This window comes from Nanorana parkeri, unplaced genomic scaffold (genome assembly GCF_000935625.1).
Source record: "Nanorana parkeri isolate BGI_ZX_2015 unplaced genomic scaffold, ASM93562v1 scaffold834, whole genome shotgun sequence".
Taxonomy (NCBI): domain Eukaryota; kingdom Metazoa; phylum Chordata; class Amphibia; order Anura; family Dicroglossidae; genus Nanorana; species Nanorana parkeri.
The window spans coordinates 336,679-351,901 of record NW_017307102.1 but is presented as its reverse complement, the minus strand read 5'-3'; the positions used below and the strand labels follow the sequence as shown (position 1 = coordinate 351,901).

The following is a 15,223-nucleotide window of genomic DNA, read 5'->3' as shown; positions in this document are numbered from 1 at the left end:
GGGGGGGTCATACTAACTGTAAGGTTGGATCAGTCCATGCATGGCTTGTCTTTGCTGTTTAAAAGAAACCTCTGCATAGGGAAGTATGTAGGCTCACATTGTCAACCTCCTTCCGTAAAAGCTGTTTACTTTGCTGCCGTACTGATCTAATTACTGAAGTGATTTCTGATGAATAAGCATGCAGCAAATGAAGGCAGAACTCTTGGCCTGTCTCCTTGTTTCAAGCCAGTAACTCAGGAAGTATTGAAGTATGAGAAATAGTATTTTCAGGGGAGGTGGGCAATATCGGCCTCTATATTTGATTCACCATAGATTTACAAGAAAAACGTTTGCATGTTAATGATTATTGGTTTTATTTCAGATTATGTTCTGTAATCCTGTGATTGAGAGGAGAGGCAAAGTACAGAGACAGAAGCGTATATTTCCCAAACAGAAAGGCAAGTGTGCTATGTCTTTTCTGCTGTTTTTGTTGTTGTTGTCTTAGCATTGTTTCAATTCATTTTAATTGACTTAAGTGGGCAGCACCGTGGCTTAGTGGTTAGCACTTATGCCTTGCAGCATTGGGTTCCTCGGTTTGCATTTCAGCCAGGACACAATTTGCATGGAGTTTGCATGTTCCCAGAGAAAAAATATGGGTTTTCTCTGGGTACTCCAGTTTCCTCCTACACTCCAAAGACATGTTGGTAGGTGAATTGACTTCTGTCTAAATTGGACCTAGTATGCGTGTACAACTATCGCTATCACATTCTGCATGCTGGTCCAAAACTAGTGCAAATGCAATAGCACCAAAAAGCTCTTAAAGAAAACATTGCCCCTTATATTATTTTCCACAGCTCAGTCATGTAACCTCCACAGTATACAGTGTGTTATTTCTTGATCCCATGCTTCTGTGTGCAGTAGAAACCGAGTTACAGACATTGACAGCTCATTGCACTTCATTCCCGACCATGCTCTGCAAAGGAGACTGCCTCTTGATTGACAGGTTTTATCTCTGTCTCTGCATTTTTACAACACAAAACTAGGCTCCTTCTAGTTCTAGTGCTTGTGCTCATTCCTGTGACACAGCGCCTGTGCCCTCTGCATTTTGAGTCTGTCTCCTTTGCAGAGCATTGTCGGTACTGAAAAGGAGTGAACTGTCAATGTCCCTAACTGTCGCGTTCCTGGTGAGGCCTGAAGTGGTGAGGGAGGAGATGGTACGGAGTAGGCACGGACTGATAGAGGCACAAGTGCCTATAGCTGGTTCGGACCTCCAGACAGAGCTGGAAGCAGGGTGATCGTGGAACCAGACCGCCAGCAGCTGACCAAATGGTATCTAAGCAGGAGATAGAAACGGAGTCGGAAGAGCCGGGTTGGCGACTGGCGAGCAGCAAGGTGCAGAAGCAGAGTCCTAGGGGGAACCAGGTCAGAACCTTGCGGGCAAGCGATACCGAATCAGGATGCAGAGGAGTAGTCGAGGCAAGCAGGGTCCGATGGCAGGCAGAGTCGTGAGTCAAGCCGGGTCGTGACCAGAATAACAGCAACAACGGATCGCAGGATACAATTTGATGGTCTTCCAGCAGCATGCAGCTGTAGCAATCCTCCTTAAATAGCTGCCTGGGGCCACTGACTGGAACAGGCGTGCGCACCATGGTCGACACACTGGGACGCATCTCCGTTTTTAGCACCAAAACATCTCCAGCGTGCATATTGTTGTGCAGCGGTCTGTGCAACAGCTGTACTAGGAACACCAGCTGGACTTCCCTGACAGTAACTCAGTTTCTACTGCACACAGAAGCGTGGGATAAAAAGCAACATATAGTGAGATAGTCAGGTGACTGAACTGTGAAAAAAACCTAAGTGCCGAGATTGCTGGCCCATGACAATCACTGAGAGTCAGATACACCTGTGCAGATATTATATATATTATAATATACATACATACACACATGACTTGGGGACCCAACTTTTTTTCTTTTTTATGCCTTGCAAAAGTAGATCCTCAATTCTGCTTAAAGGATTGAACTTTTTCGATAGGTTGTCTTTAAGATACAAAAAATTGTTTCTGCAAAATATTTTGTGATTTGTGTTGGGCCCCCTACATTGTTTTATTATTCCTGTTGGGGTTGCATTGATACTGGTATTGGTGTCAATACTGAGTATTTGGGTGAGTACTCGTACTCACCCAAATGCTCCGATACCGGAACTTCCGATCAGAGGGAGATTTCCTCTGACCGGCAGTGCCGCGAGGGAACATGGAACTGCTTGCCCGACAATTGGCCGCCTCCCGGCTTCCCGTCTCCATGCTGTTTGGCCGGCTCAATACTTCCCGACCCATCAGCTTCAAGTCGGCCAAAAAGCATGGACTCTGTTTCCCCGTGCAATCAAGAAGCTGGGCGGCGTGTCATTACCCTCTGTCCGGCTTCTTGATTGCCCGGGAAGCCGGCTCCATGCTAGCAAAAGTATCGCTACTCGGTATCGGCGAGTACCGTAATATAAATATCGGTACCCATACTAGATACCGAAAAACCGGTATCGGTTCATTCCTAATTCCTGTCCTATGTCATTCCGAGACTGACAGGGAAGCCTGCAGGAAGAACGTGCAGCAGTTGCAATGACTGTTTTTGCTTTCCCAGGGAAGGATTTCCTTCGTGCCACCCAAATGAACATCAACTTTGCTACATGGGGCCGCCTCATGATGAGTATTCTACCTCCATGTGGCACCATAACAACACTGAGCCCGCCCCTTCCTGCCCCTGCTGCCGCAGATACTCTGGCAAATTCTGCAAACTACAGGTAGGTTTCCACTGTGCATTCACCTGTAGGTGTTTTCTTTTTCCTATAGCTCTACGTTGGAGAAATCCCACGTCCCAGTAAAGGTTGAGCTTGGGCACCATGCCTTCCGTCACTGAAAGCCCCTACTTGTCTTTTTAATGTGATGGTAACCTCAATATCCTATAGGGAGACTCGGGAGGTGTGGCCGTGTTTGATGGGACAAAAAGTGTCAAGATACAAATATAACTTCATCTGCCTATATAGCTGGATCTACTGGTCCTTTCGGTGTGTAGTTTTCAGCAGCTTTGTCATTTTTATTGGGTGCTTAGATTAAGATTAATAATAGATTTACTTTAAAGCCTAGCTTTCCTCTTATACTTGTTATGCAGTCAGGCGGCATAACAAATAAAGAATGGCATTATTATTTTGTTATGTTTTGTGTTAGTGTTTAATCTGGCTCGAGAGATTTGCCAGACCACTGCACTCTCACAGATCGGTCAGGAGGTCTGACACACCTACCTGCAGCCGCTTGTCTCGTCCGCCGCAACCAGGCAGGTACACGGGTTTCCCCAAACTTCCTGGTTGCTGGAGAGGGCAGGAGAGCCATAGGCTCCTTCTGCTGTCATTCAAGTTGTGACTGCAGGGTGGGGGCGTGGCCGGCCGCACGCTGTGTGTGTGTCTATGGATGCACACAGCTAGGTGCGGGCACAGCCGTGACCCTGCATGTACAGGTGCCTTCACAGCAGTCAGCTAGCTGATGGAGGTGCCTGTACAGGGAGGATGGGGGGTGGGCTTGCAGTCTGAATACCACTTGAAAATGAGGAAATTAAAAGAAAAAAGATAATTAAAAAAAAATGAAGGTTCAATGTCGCTTTAATGCTGGTTGCACCCATAATGCAGGATAGATAGAGCACTTTGTGTAAATTTCAGCTTGAGCTATTAAGCTTTGTATGAAAGCTTTTTACAACAAAGGGGGAACTGGAAAATACATAAAAAGGAACTTGGAGCTGGCTGCATATGAAAATACAAAATATTTAGTCTTTGTAATCATAATGATGAAAGTTTGGGGTTTAAGTATCAGCCTTTGTTGGCTAAGTTATTAAAGATGCAAGCTTTTGGAACTTCTTAGGTCCCTTCTTCAGGCTTTATACCAATAAAGGAGGAACATATATACAAAATTGCTATAATTCCCTCTACATGTTTTTTTCCAGCCCTTCATGTGGAGCCTGACAAAATCAGCTGGCTTTCTAATGGCTGCAGACTTGGGTGGAGATATCTCTCCACTACACTCTCGACATATGCTAATTTGGTGCTGAGGCAGATTAGGATAGAGGGACTAGTAAGGTGCACTAGACTATAGTGGAAGGATTTATTTTTTCTCTTTTGGTCTTAAGAAATAACTGTTTGTTTGTTCCCTTTTAGTAATATTCCTGCAAAAAAGTTAGTGTTCACTGATGAATCTTTATTGAAGCCTCCACCCAAACCTCCACGAATCTACTTACCACTGGAGTCAGAAAAGGTAGGGGCACCTATGGACACCCCACCCAGAGTGCCTGCAAAGGTAAGCAATGTCACGGACTCCATCATTATTAAAGGACCACTGTGGTGAGAGAGAAATGTAGGCTGCCATTTGTTTTGTTTTTTGCAAATGTCTGTCTCTAGTACTTTTATGTCCATGACCTGGACCATGTATGCACATAAGAAATTCTGACATCACATGCCACATGCGTGTTCTGGGTGTGAGGCTTAGTTTTGCTATTTACTTGTAAAAACCTCCCTTGTGTAGGCATCTTTCCTTGTGCGGCCATATAGGATATGATGTCAGAAGCCCCAGCAGACTCCAGGCTTTTACTTAAGTGACAATAGCATTTCCCTTCCAGTAGAGGAACTGGACCAGCACAGACAGTAGTTAGACACTCCCAGGACAGCAGACAGCTATGATATGCAAGGAGAGAGGGGATGTGCTCGGTAACTGACTCCCCTGCTGTATTCAAATTTTCTAGCACGTTCAAAGGCACATGCATATGTTAATGTTAAAAAAACTGCAGGTAAGTACAGTGGTACCTCGGTTCACGAACGCTTCTGTGCGTGAACAATTCGGTTCGCGAACAGGAAGTTGGGCAAAATTTTGCTTCCATTCGTGAACTCCGCATCGGGTGACGAACGCAACCGCAGCCATCTTCCCTGCTCTGACACATGGTCGTGGCTTCCTCTATTCGAGATCGCGGCCTGATCACAGTTTGCAGTTCGCGACCAATTCGGTGCGCGACCAGAATCGTGGAACGAATTAAGTTTGTGAACCGAGGTACCATTGTATTTAAAATACTTGCTTTTTCTGTGCTTTTACCTGAAATTTTGTAAGTTGGTGACAGAGTCTCTTAAGGGCCCCCATTATGCTCGAGGGCCACACCTGCCTACAGAGCTGAACTCTGGGGAATTAGTAAAGAAATACCATTACAGTACCGCCCACCAATAGTCCTGCATTATACCTGAGGCCGGACAGGGCCCATCCACAACATGGCACTTTAAAGAGGAGAGCACAGGAGCCTGCCAGAGCAAGGAATAAGGCAAGTATGGCTGCTCATTCCTCTACCGGTAGACTTAATACGCACCCCTGTACTGCAGGGGTATTTTTCTTGTAATTCAGTTTTAATTCTAGAAAAAAAATGATAGGATTCCATTGCTTAAAGTGACATTAAACCCTCATATTTTTTAACATAAAACAATAGTGTAATGTGTGCCTTACTGTAATCCATGGTTGTTTCCCTTCTCTTTGCTGCTCTTCCTTTTTAAATCTGTATCTGTTCTCATGCTGGGTAGAACTTCTGTTTTGCAGCAGACTGCCTTGTCTCTGGAATGGCTACATGGTGTCTGTGTGTAGGTTCACAACCTGAGCCAGCACTACAGGAAGAGGCACTCAGCTGCGAAGGGAAGTTCTCCCCCAGCATGAGAAGAGAGAAGGATTTAAAAGGAAGAGAAGGAAAACTACCATGGATTACAGTATTGTTTTATGTTAAAAAATCTGAGGGTTTAATGTCACTTTAACATTATGCAGATGCAACTTGTAATTCCAGAGAAAGGCTAGCAGCACAGGGGCAGTTTTTATTAGCGCAATCATGCCACTAGAATGGCTGGTGATTCATCACTAGTTTTAACATTCAATCGTTATACATGTGGAACAAATGGCTTCCGATGGAGTGAGTACACAATTGGTGTGTAGTAGGGATTAATCCTTAATGACTTCAAAATGCTCCTACATATTATTGATCTGGCCTTATAGGGAGCTCATTGTTCCAGCTGTGTAGTGATCGGTCATTTACTTCTTGTGAATAATTGCTAGTTATTTTAGTAGGGGGATCACGTCACTAAAAATCGCCAGTGAAAAAATACTTTCCCTTAACTTAACATTAGAGGTGCAACGAAATGGAAATTTCAAAACAAATTTATAAAAATGTGTCAGGCGGAAACCGAAAATGTTTTTTATTTTTTTAAATATTTAATTTTTATTTTTTTATAAACTTTCTAATTTTTAAAATATTTTTATTCATTTTTTTGTTAAATTTATTATTTTACTTTTAGGGGCTTTGGGGACATATCAGGGGTCTAAACAGACCCCTGATATTTCCTTTTACAATAGAAAAAGAGATTGAGAACACAGAGTCCAAATATTTTTCTGGATCCCCTGTTATCAATGAACAGGAATCCTCTATACTGAGTGTTCCTGTTCATTCATAACATGAGAACATAGTGTGTTTACTATAACCACAATCATGAATGAACAGGAAGTGATGTAGATCACTTCCCATTCATTCATAATTGAGGATATAATAACCATACTCTGTCCTCAATTATCTACAAACACTCGGCGATCACTGAGTGTACCGCTCTCCTCTCTGACAGCTGTCACAGGAGGCTGAGCGAGCGGTGCAGGGAGGAGAGCTCAGCCTCCTGTGACAGCGCTGGCTGTCTCCGCCCACACACCGCTCTGCTGGACTGTGATAGGAGGCTGAGTGGTGTGGAAGGAGAGACGCCAGCAACTCACAGCGCTCTCCTCCCGCAGCGCTCAGCCGGCTGTCACACTTTCTCTCCTCCCTGCTGGGACACAGAGCAGCGCCCAGGAAAGAAAGCAGGAATGCGCCGATGTATCGGCAGGAAAATGGCACTTTCGGCATTTAGCCAAAAGTGCCATTTTCGGCCGATATATCGGTGCATCCCTACTTAAAATATATCCATACTTCGAGAGCATGGTTCATCCAGTATGTTGTCACACTCTAATCAGATTCTTGTGTATATACTGTGTATGAGTCTGAACCATTGTGCACCAATCTCGGACAATTTTACATGTTTTATAATGTTACCTCCTACCACATATTTTATACACCTTGTAGTACTACATCTGATAAATGGATGTTTTGTCAGTCTTGCAGAAAAAAACATGTAAAAAAACCCCAAAAAACTTTCACTATAGAATCTATTAGAAAAACAAAAATTGTCAGTAGGACACCAGCCAAGGGGATCCCAAACATTTCCTGAAGCACTGATTTGCAAAGTGATATAAGGAAGTGTAGCTTCTATCAAGCGGGGGACTGCTGGGGTCTTTGTTCAATTTAAATTCTTTAAATACTGATCAGGAGCACATGTGGCCCAAAAACACCAGTCTGACGTGTCTGAGCTAGAGAAATGACAGCTGGACCCTGAGTGGTTCTTATAAGGTCAACTATGTATGCATTTCTATCCATCGATGGGTCAAAACCGGTCCTTATAATGTCCTTGTTCTGTTCCAGTCTGTGAAGCGCATTCACTCAGAGGAGAGTAGCACACAGAGCACATCGGAGCCCCAGAAACTTCACAGGTAAGCTTAGTGCATATGTGATGGGGAGAAAATCAAGAATATTGCTTCTAGTTGACCATCCTTAGGAGATATGGCCTGAAAGACTGCTCACACATCTCCGCAATAATACGACATATTCTGGACTCGCAGCAAAGGAAACCTTCACTGTAGAAATATGGAGGCTGCCATTCCTATTCTCCCCTTTTTAAAATGCTGGTTCCCAGGCTGTTAAGCTGACTCAGCAGCTCCAGCCCATGAGCCCCATGCAGATCAGAGTCCTGGCTTCACTTTCCACTCATTCCTACAGAAAGAGGTCTGCATTGACAACCTCCATCCATCTCTCTCTCTCTCTCTCCCGCTCCTCTCTCTCTCTCTCTCTCCCGCTCCTCTCTCTCTCTCCTCCGTGTGTGTGTGTATTTTGCCATTAAGGATACCAGTAATATCTAATGTGTTTAATTTGACAGAAAGAATGTCCTTACTCTAGCTGACTTCGCCTGTATCTCTGTACTAGGAAGAGGGCATTTTGGGAAGGTAGGTTTATGTAAACAGGTCATGCAAAGCAAGTATTATTATGTTCTAGTTTTGCTGCACATGTACTTCCCACAGGTTTTCATACTCGTTTACATAGCTCTCCATTTACTCCAGACATGTCAGGAAAAGGCTTTAAATTTATAATTTTTGTCCTTTTAGGTCCTTCTGGCTGAATATAAGGAAACGGAAAAGCTGTATGCGATCAAAGCACTGAAAAAGCGGGATATTGTGAGCAGAGACGAGTTTGAAAGGTGCAAATTCCATTCCACCATGAGCAAGAGGGGAAGATATGTTAAGCTGTTCTGGCATATGTGGCTCTGATTAAAGCACAACTTTCTCTTATCATAGGTACTCAGTTGCTGCAGTAAATAAAATGCCCAGGCACTCTGATATGCAAATACTGACTTCTACTGGTAAAGTCTTTCAGCCTGCTGCCTTTAGGTCTCAGGATTGGTAGTGATTGCCATTTGCAGTGATGGGCCGGTAATGGGGGCATGGCTCAGCTTCACTGCCTGCATTTGTTCTTGATATTGGCTGAATTTTATTTATAGCAGCATTTCCATGCAAGACAAATCAAGGGTTTGTTTTGTGCCCCCCTTGTTTTGTGCCCCCCTGCTTGACACACTAGTCTTAGTGTGTCAAGCCACTAAACGCACATGCAGTAATTCATGCATAAGTGGGAGGGGGCCTCAGCTCCAAGTCAAACAGGGCAAAGGCTGCAGGAAGGCTAGGAGACTCTCCACAAGGAAAGACAGAGAAGTTTAAAGTTGAGGATGGAAGAAGAGATCCCTGAGAGAGCAGAAGCACCTACCCGCACAGGAAATGCTGCTTTAGAAGATACATTTTGGTTCCTGGGCAGGAGGAGTTCAGAACTGTGGAAGATAGATGATTGGAAAAAAAGGTGGCAATGGGAACAGAGTTTGACCGCCAATATACACCAGGATCGCATTACAAACATTTTGTCCATACCAACCAATCAGATTCAAGTTTTCATTTTTCCAGCATGACTTGGAGAGTGAAAATGCTCAAAGTCCTCCAGAAGTTGGATGGAAGGTTTCAGTCTTTTGTCCTCCTTAATGCTACAATCCTGCATTTTGTTACCAATTACATTTCCTTCTATTGCAGTCTGCAGTGTGAGAAGCGCATCTTCGAGGTGGTAAATACTTCTGGACACCCCTTCCTGGTGAACTTGTTTGCCTGCTTCCAGACCCCGGAACACACCTGCTTTGTCATGGAATACATGCCAGGTGGGGACCTGATGATGCACATACACGCCAACGTCTTCTCTCAGCCAGCTACGAGGTGCGTGACAGAGATGGGGTGCGGAGGTCAGGATGACTTGTCACATGACATTTTACGCTTGACACACCTGTCGTTTTTCTGGCAGGTTTTATTCCGCCTGCGTGGTTCTTGGCCTCCAGTTTCTGCACGAGAAAAAAATTATTTACAGGTATTTTTTTTTTTTTTTATTATTAAATCATTAAATGTATTTTTAAATGTATGTACCCGATTGTATCCTGATATTGTCCTCCTGTAGTCCCCTGCACAGCTTTAATCTGAGTGGCAATGGGAGGACCAGCACTATGAGCCAATGAGGCTCTGCTGTATGCACATGTGCTAACTGGTAAGCATGCTCACAGGAGGAGAGAGTGGGCACAGAAGAATAATCATTGCACTGCTGCTGTGGCATTGTCCAATCAGCAGGCTGAGGGTGTGTTCTTGATCAAGCTTTGCTGCTGCAGTGGAGATCGGGAACCTGAACCTGCTGCATGGCAGGAGGCCTGAATAAAACGACTGGATTGGAATATAAAACCTTTATTTGGTAGAAAAGTTCACATATTTAATTTTATAATTCTATTTTCTGTATATTTTCAACTTTATGACTTGTTCTCACGGACGCAGAGGTCCGTGTACCATAAAAACCGTCCAGATCTCTGCACTCAGGAGTCATAAATGTTGCTTGCAGCCCATCTGTACAAGTCAATGACAGGCTGCAGCTGTACGCTGGTAAATGCTGCTCCAAGTATATACTCGCATACAGGTATAGATGTAGGCCCCCCTGGCATAGACAACAATAAAAGCCTGACAGAGGTTCAGTTTCTTCCCTAATCTGTTCAGAACGATAGAAAATGTCTTAGTTGGCGTTATATTTTGCTTCTCCAGTTGCAATAAACACAGCTATATGTCCAGGATGTACTATAATAAGTGTTGCATGACCCCTCTGTTGGTGGCCTCTCCAATCTTTTTATCCTTGCAGAGACTTGAAGCTGGACAACCTTCTGATGGATGCCAATGGGTTTGTGAAGATTGCAGATTTTGGACTCTGTAAAGAAGGTGAGTGTGTGAGGCTTCTTTTAGTGCTTCTTGCATCAAATTGGTTGTGTCCATACACATGACTGATTATGGGCAGATCTTATTTCTCAATATTAAAGAACAAGACAGGCTGTGCTTAATAGATAAGAAATATTTGTTTTATTTCGCTCAATAAAACCTGCATCCCATAAGGCATTAGTCAGTGCTTTTATTAGTTTGTCTGTGTCTGCGCACATTTTACGTGGAGCACTGTAAACTGGAAGCTTTTTATAACAGGAGGCAAGGAGAAACATACACTATATTACCAAAGGGATGCCGGCCTTTACACGCACATGAACTTTTATGGCATCCTAGTCTTTGTCCGTAGGGTTCAATATTGAGTTGGCCCGCCCTTTGCCGCTATAACAGCTTCAACTCTTCTGGGAAGGCGTCCACAAGGTTTAGGGGCGTGTCTATGGGAATGTTGGACCATTTGTGAGGTCAGGTACTGATGTTGGATGAGAAGGCCGGGCTCGCAGTCTCCGCTCTAATTCATCCCAAAGGTGTTCTTTCGGGTTGAGGTCAGGACTCTTGTGGAGGCCAATCAAGTTCCTCCACCCCAAACTCCCCCATCCATGTCTTTATGGACCTTGCTTTGTGCACTGGTAGTCATGTTGGAACAGGAAGGGGCCATCCCCAAACTGTTCCCACAAAGTTGGGAGCCTGAAATTGTCCAAAATATCTTGGTATGCTGATGCCTTAAGAGTTCCCTTCACTGGAACTGAGGGGCCAAGACCAACCCCTGAGAAACAACCCCCGCACCATAATCCCCCCTCCACCAAACTTTACACTTGGCACAATGCAGTCAGGCAAGTACCGTTCTCCTGGCACCCGCCAAACCCAGACACGTCCATCGGATTGCCACACAGAGAAGCGTGATTCGTCACTCCAGAGAACACATCTCCACTTCTCTAGAGTCCAGTGGCGGCGTGCTTTAGACCACGGCATCCGACGCTTTGCATTGCACTTGGTGATGTAAGGCTTGGATGCAGCTGCTTGGCCATGGAAACCCATTTCATGAAGCTCTCTACGCACTGTTGTTGTGCCAATCTGAAGGCCACACAAAGTTTGGAGGTCTGTAGCTATTGACTCTGCAGACAGTTGGCGACTTCTGCGCACGGTGCACTTCAGCATGCGCTGACCCTGCTCTGTCATTTCACGTTGCCTACCACTTCGTGGCTGAGTTGCTGTTGTTCCCAGTTGCTTCCACTTTATTATAATACCACTAACAGGTGACCGTGGAATATTCAGTAGCAAGGAAGTTTCACAGAACACCTGAATCCAATGATTTGGAGGGGTGTCCCAATACCTTTGGTAATATAGTGTATGTCCTTTTGTGCCCTGAATGATCCAGAAATAACACCGGGATCCAAACAATTGGATTTGGCCAGTGAACAAGCAGCTGGAGAAACTGTAGCTGCATGCTCATGTCTTTACTTTGTTTTCTAGGTATGGGATACGGGGACAGAACTAGTACATTCTGCGGCACGCCGGAGTTCCTGGCACCGGAAGTGCTCACTGACACTACTTACACCTATGCAGTGGACTGGTGGGGGCTGGGCGTGCTCATCTATGAGATGATGGTAGGAGAGGTGAGATCTTTTCCTAAGGAGGTCCTGTGCATTGACAGATCAACACATGGAGGACAACCAACTGCTTTAACGTAGATTCCATTTCTGTGCTGTTTTCAGTCACGTCAGTCCTGACCCATAAATTTGCACTTGAGTGATACAAATGATGAAGCGCAACCACTGTGCAGTACTCCGAAGCAAGAAACATGGATATGTAATCGGCAAATATGGCTCACGGTGTAAACTATTTACGGAAACAGTTTCTAAGACATTGATACGATGATACATTGAGCTGATGTCCTTTACTTGAATATCTAAATATAGGGATGCACCGATACCGAGTATTTGGGCGAATACTCGTAATCGCCCAAATGGTCCAATACCAAAACTTCTGGTCAGAGGAAGATTTTCTCTAACCAGTGTGCCATTGGGGAACATGGAGCTGGCTTTCCGGCCAATCGGGAAGATGGGCAGCAAGTAATGACCTACCTCCCGGCTTCCTGATTGGCCATGAAACCAGCTCCATGCGGATTGGCTCGGAAGTCAGCTTCCTGGCCAATCGGCATCAAGCTGGCCGAACAGCCGGCTCCTTGCTCATTGGCTGGGAAGCCGGCTTCCTGGCCCATCAGTATGGAGCCGGCCGAACAGCTGTCTCGCTGCTGATTAGCCGGGAAACTTGCTTTCCAAGCTTCCAGGGCAATCAGGAAGCCAGGCGGCATGTCATTATCCTCTGTCGGGCTTCCTGATTGCCCAGGAAGCCGGCTCCATGCCAGTGGAAGCACTGGTATCGGTACTCGGTATCGGCGAATACCGAAAGCAAAATATCGGTATTCGCACTGGATACCGTAACGGTTTCGCTGCATCCCTATCTAAATATATTAAAAATACCGTACATTGCCTTTTAAAGTTTTACACACGCACACAACGCTCTCAGGACTTTATCCCCCTGACCCGAACTTACAGACCCAAGGAAACCCCTCTAACAGTCTCTTCTTGCAGTGTCCCTTCCCCGGTGATGACGAAGAAGAGGTGTTCGACAGCATTGTGAATGAAGAAGTGCGTTATCCACGCTTCCTCTCTAGTGAAGCTATCAAGCTTATACGGAAGGTATGTTATGATCCGGAGCTGAAAATTAGGGTTTATCTACCAGCCTGCTGTGACCAGGAGATGCAAGATGTTTTCTGTCTTTTTTTTTCCTAGTGCGTAGGAAGGTCATTACAGCTTAGATAATCTGGTTTTGGTGAAGATTGCTATGAGCACAAAAAAATACTCGGGGGAGGATAGGGTTGGAGAGCACAGGTCCTTTGCTGGAAGCTTCTGCTCTTTACCTCCTCCACCTCGTACTAGTTCAAGGACGGGGTAGGTGAACCTGCAATTGGCAGGGAAGAACAGCAGGTTCACTGTAACCCAGACCCTTTGCTCCCCTGTTGTTATTTTAGGTCTGGAAGTGTCAGGCCCAGTACAATTGGGTATGGAAGAGTCGCTCTAATTCTCCCAAATAACAGCCCTAGTGCTGGTGACTGGCCACTCGGGCACTCGGTGAAGTAAAGTGAGGGCAAGATAAGAGTCTTCAGCAGCCGTGTACCCCCCTGTGCATATCCCTCATAAATAACCTTTGATCTCTCATCCTGTGTCCCCTTCCCTGCCGCTTATTACCTTCATTTAGTGACCTCTATAAACCCAATGTTACGGAAACCCCACCCGGGCCTAACCCTCAGACCCATATTCCTTCCATAATACCTTGTTGAATGCAGTTTATATGAACACGTATGTTTCTTTTGATTGCCTTAATTGATCCATGTTGTGGCCTCATCTGATACATGTTGCACTTGTGTATTATTGTAACCATTTAAAAGAAAAACTCAATAAGAATGATTGATTGAAAAGCAAAAAGTGAACCTGTTGTCCCATTGTGCCTTGCTTTCTAAAGAGTGTGTAAGGTCAGATGGGGAACTTGCAAAGCATGATGGGACAGTTCCGCAACAGCTGGAGATCTTCTGGTTGCCAGTCACTGTTTATTTGCAGCTATGAAGTGTCAATGGGCCCACCCCTGTGATGTCCAGGCTCTCCGATGAGACCAAAGAAAACAGTTCCTCTGTAACCTTCACATATTGGAGAAAACACAGGGAATAATCCAATGCCAAATCATATTTTATCTTCTTTGTTTACTTCTCAAGTTGCTGCGGAAAACACCAGAGCGCCGCTTGGGGGCTGGAGTTGGCGATGCAGAAGAGATAAAGCCTCAGCCTTTTTATCAGGTATTAATTAGATGTCCTTGTCTTCTCTAAATGTGTGTTTTTAGATCTGTAGTCTTTCACATGGCAAGTACGTCACAGAAGGATTTATATTGGCATAGGGCTGTTGGTGTTTTATAAATTAATAGATAAGTGGTCTCAAAGTATCGACCCCCCAAGCCGGTTACTTTTGGCCTGCAGATAGGGAGCTAGAGCCGGCCCTCCTGAGGGGGCTCTTACCCTTTGCAGCAGCCAGGTGCTTAGCAAGGGTTGCCACCTATCCAGAATGGTTTTGAGTCCTGTAGGTGCTGTGTCCGGGTTTCAGGCTAGCTGAGACCCAGACACAAGCTGCCATGTCAGGCTGACAGGGGCAACTCAGGGTCCTGGTGTTCCAACTTGAGTGCATGTAGGAGGCACTGGACATTGGAACCCGGTGAGCATGAAGGTGTCTAAAACACAGGGTGCAGATAAGTCTTGAAGGGCACAGGGGTTCTGCATCGGGCAGATGTTTTGCTCGCTCTCTCTGACTATCTCCTCGCTCTCTGTCCTGGCTGTCTCTCCTCGCTCTCTCTCTCCTGGCTTTCTCTCCTCCCTCTCCGCTGTCTCTCCTCGCTCTCTCTCTCCTGGTTGTCTCTCCTCGCTCTCTCTCTCCTGGCTGTCTCTCCTCGCCCTCCTCTCTCTCCTGGCTGGCCCTCCCCGCCCTCCTCTCTCTCCTGGCTGGCTCTCCTCGCCCTCCTCTCTCGCCTGGCTGGCTCTCCTCGCCCTCTCTCTCTCCTGGCTGGCTCTCCTCGCCCTCTCTCCTGGCTGGCTCTCCTCGCCCTCTCTCTTTCCTGGCTTGCTCTCCTCGCCCTCTCTCTCTCCTGGCTCTCCTCGCCCTATCTCTCTCTCCTGGGTGGCTCTCCTCGCCCTCTCTCTCCTGGGTGCCTCTCCTGCCCCTCTCTCCACCCACTGGC

At 45.7% G+C, this 15,223-nt stretch overlaps 1 protein-coding gene across 1 annotated transcript in view; it reads left to right on the top strand.

The window, feature by feature from the left end:
* The window catches only part of PKN3 (protein kinase N3), a 28,265-nt gene that overhangs the window by 10,565 nt on the left and 2,477 nt on the right, over positions 1–15,223 (top strand). Inside the window, exons 9-20 of the mRNA XM_018565322.1 lie at positions 356–437; positions 2,613–2,772; positions 4,174–4,312; positions 7,536–7,603; positions 8,047–8,113; positions 8,273–8,364; positions 9,239–9,415; positions 9,501–9,563; positions 10,371–10,447; positions 11,915–12,057; positions 13,036–13,143; positions 14,214–14,294. Of these exons, the coding sequence (XP_018420824.1) occupies positions 356–437; positions 2,613–2,772; positions 4,174–4,312; positions 7,536–7,603; positions 8,047–8,113; positions 8,273–8,364; positions 9,239–9,415; positions 9,501–9,563; positions 10,371–10,447; positions 11,915–12,057; positions 13,036–13,143; positions 14,214–14,294 (1,257 nt within the window). The remainder of the gene's footprint in view (positions 1–355; positions 438–2,612; positions 2,773–4,173; positions 4,313–7,535; positions 7,604–8,046; positions 8,114–8,272; positions 8,365–9,238; positions 9,416–9,500; positions 9,564–10,370; positions 10,448–11,914; positions 12,058–13,035; positions 13,144–14,213; positions 14,295–15,223) is intronic.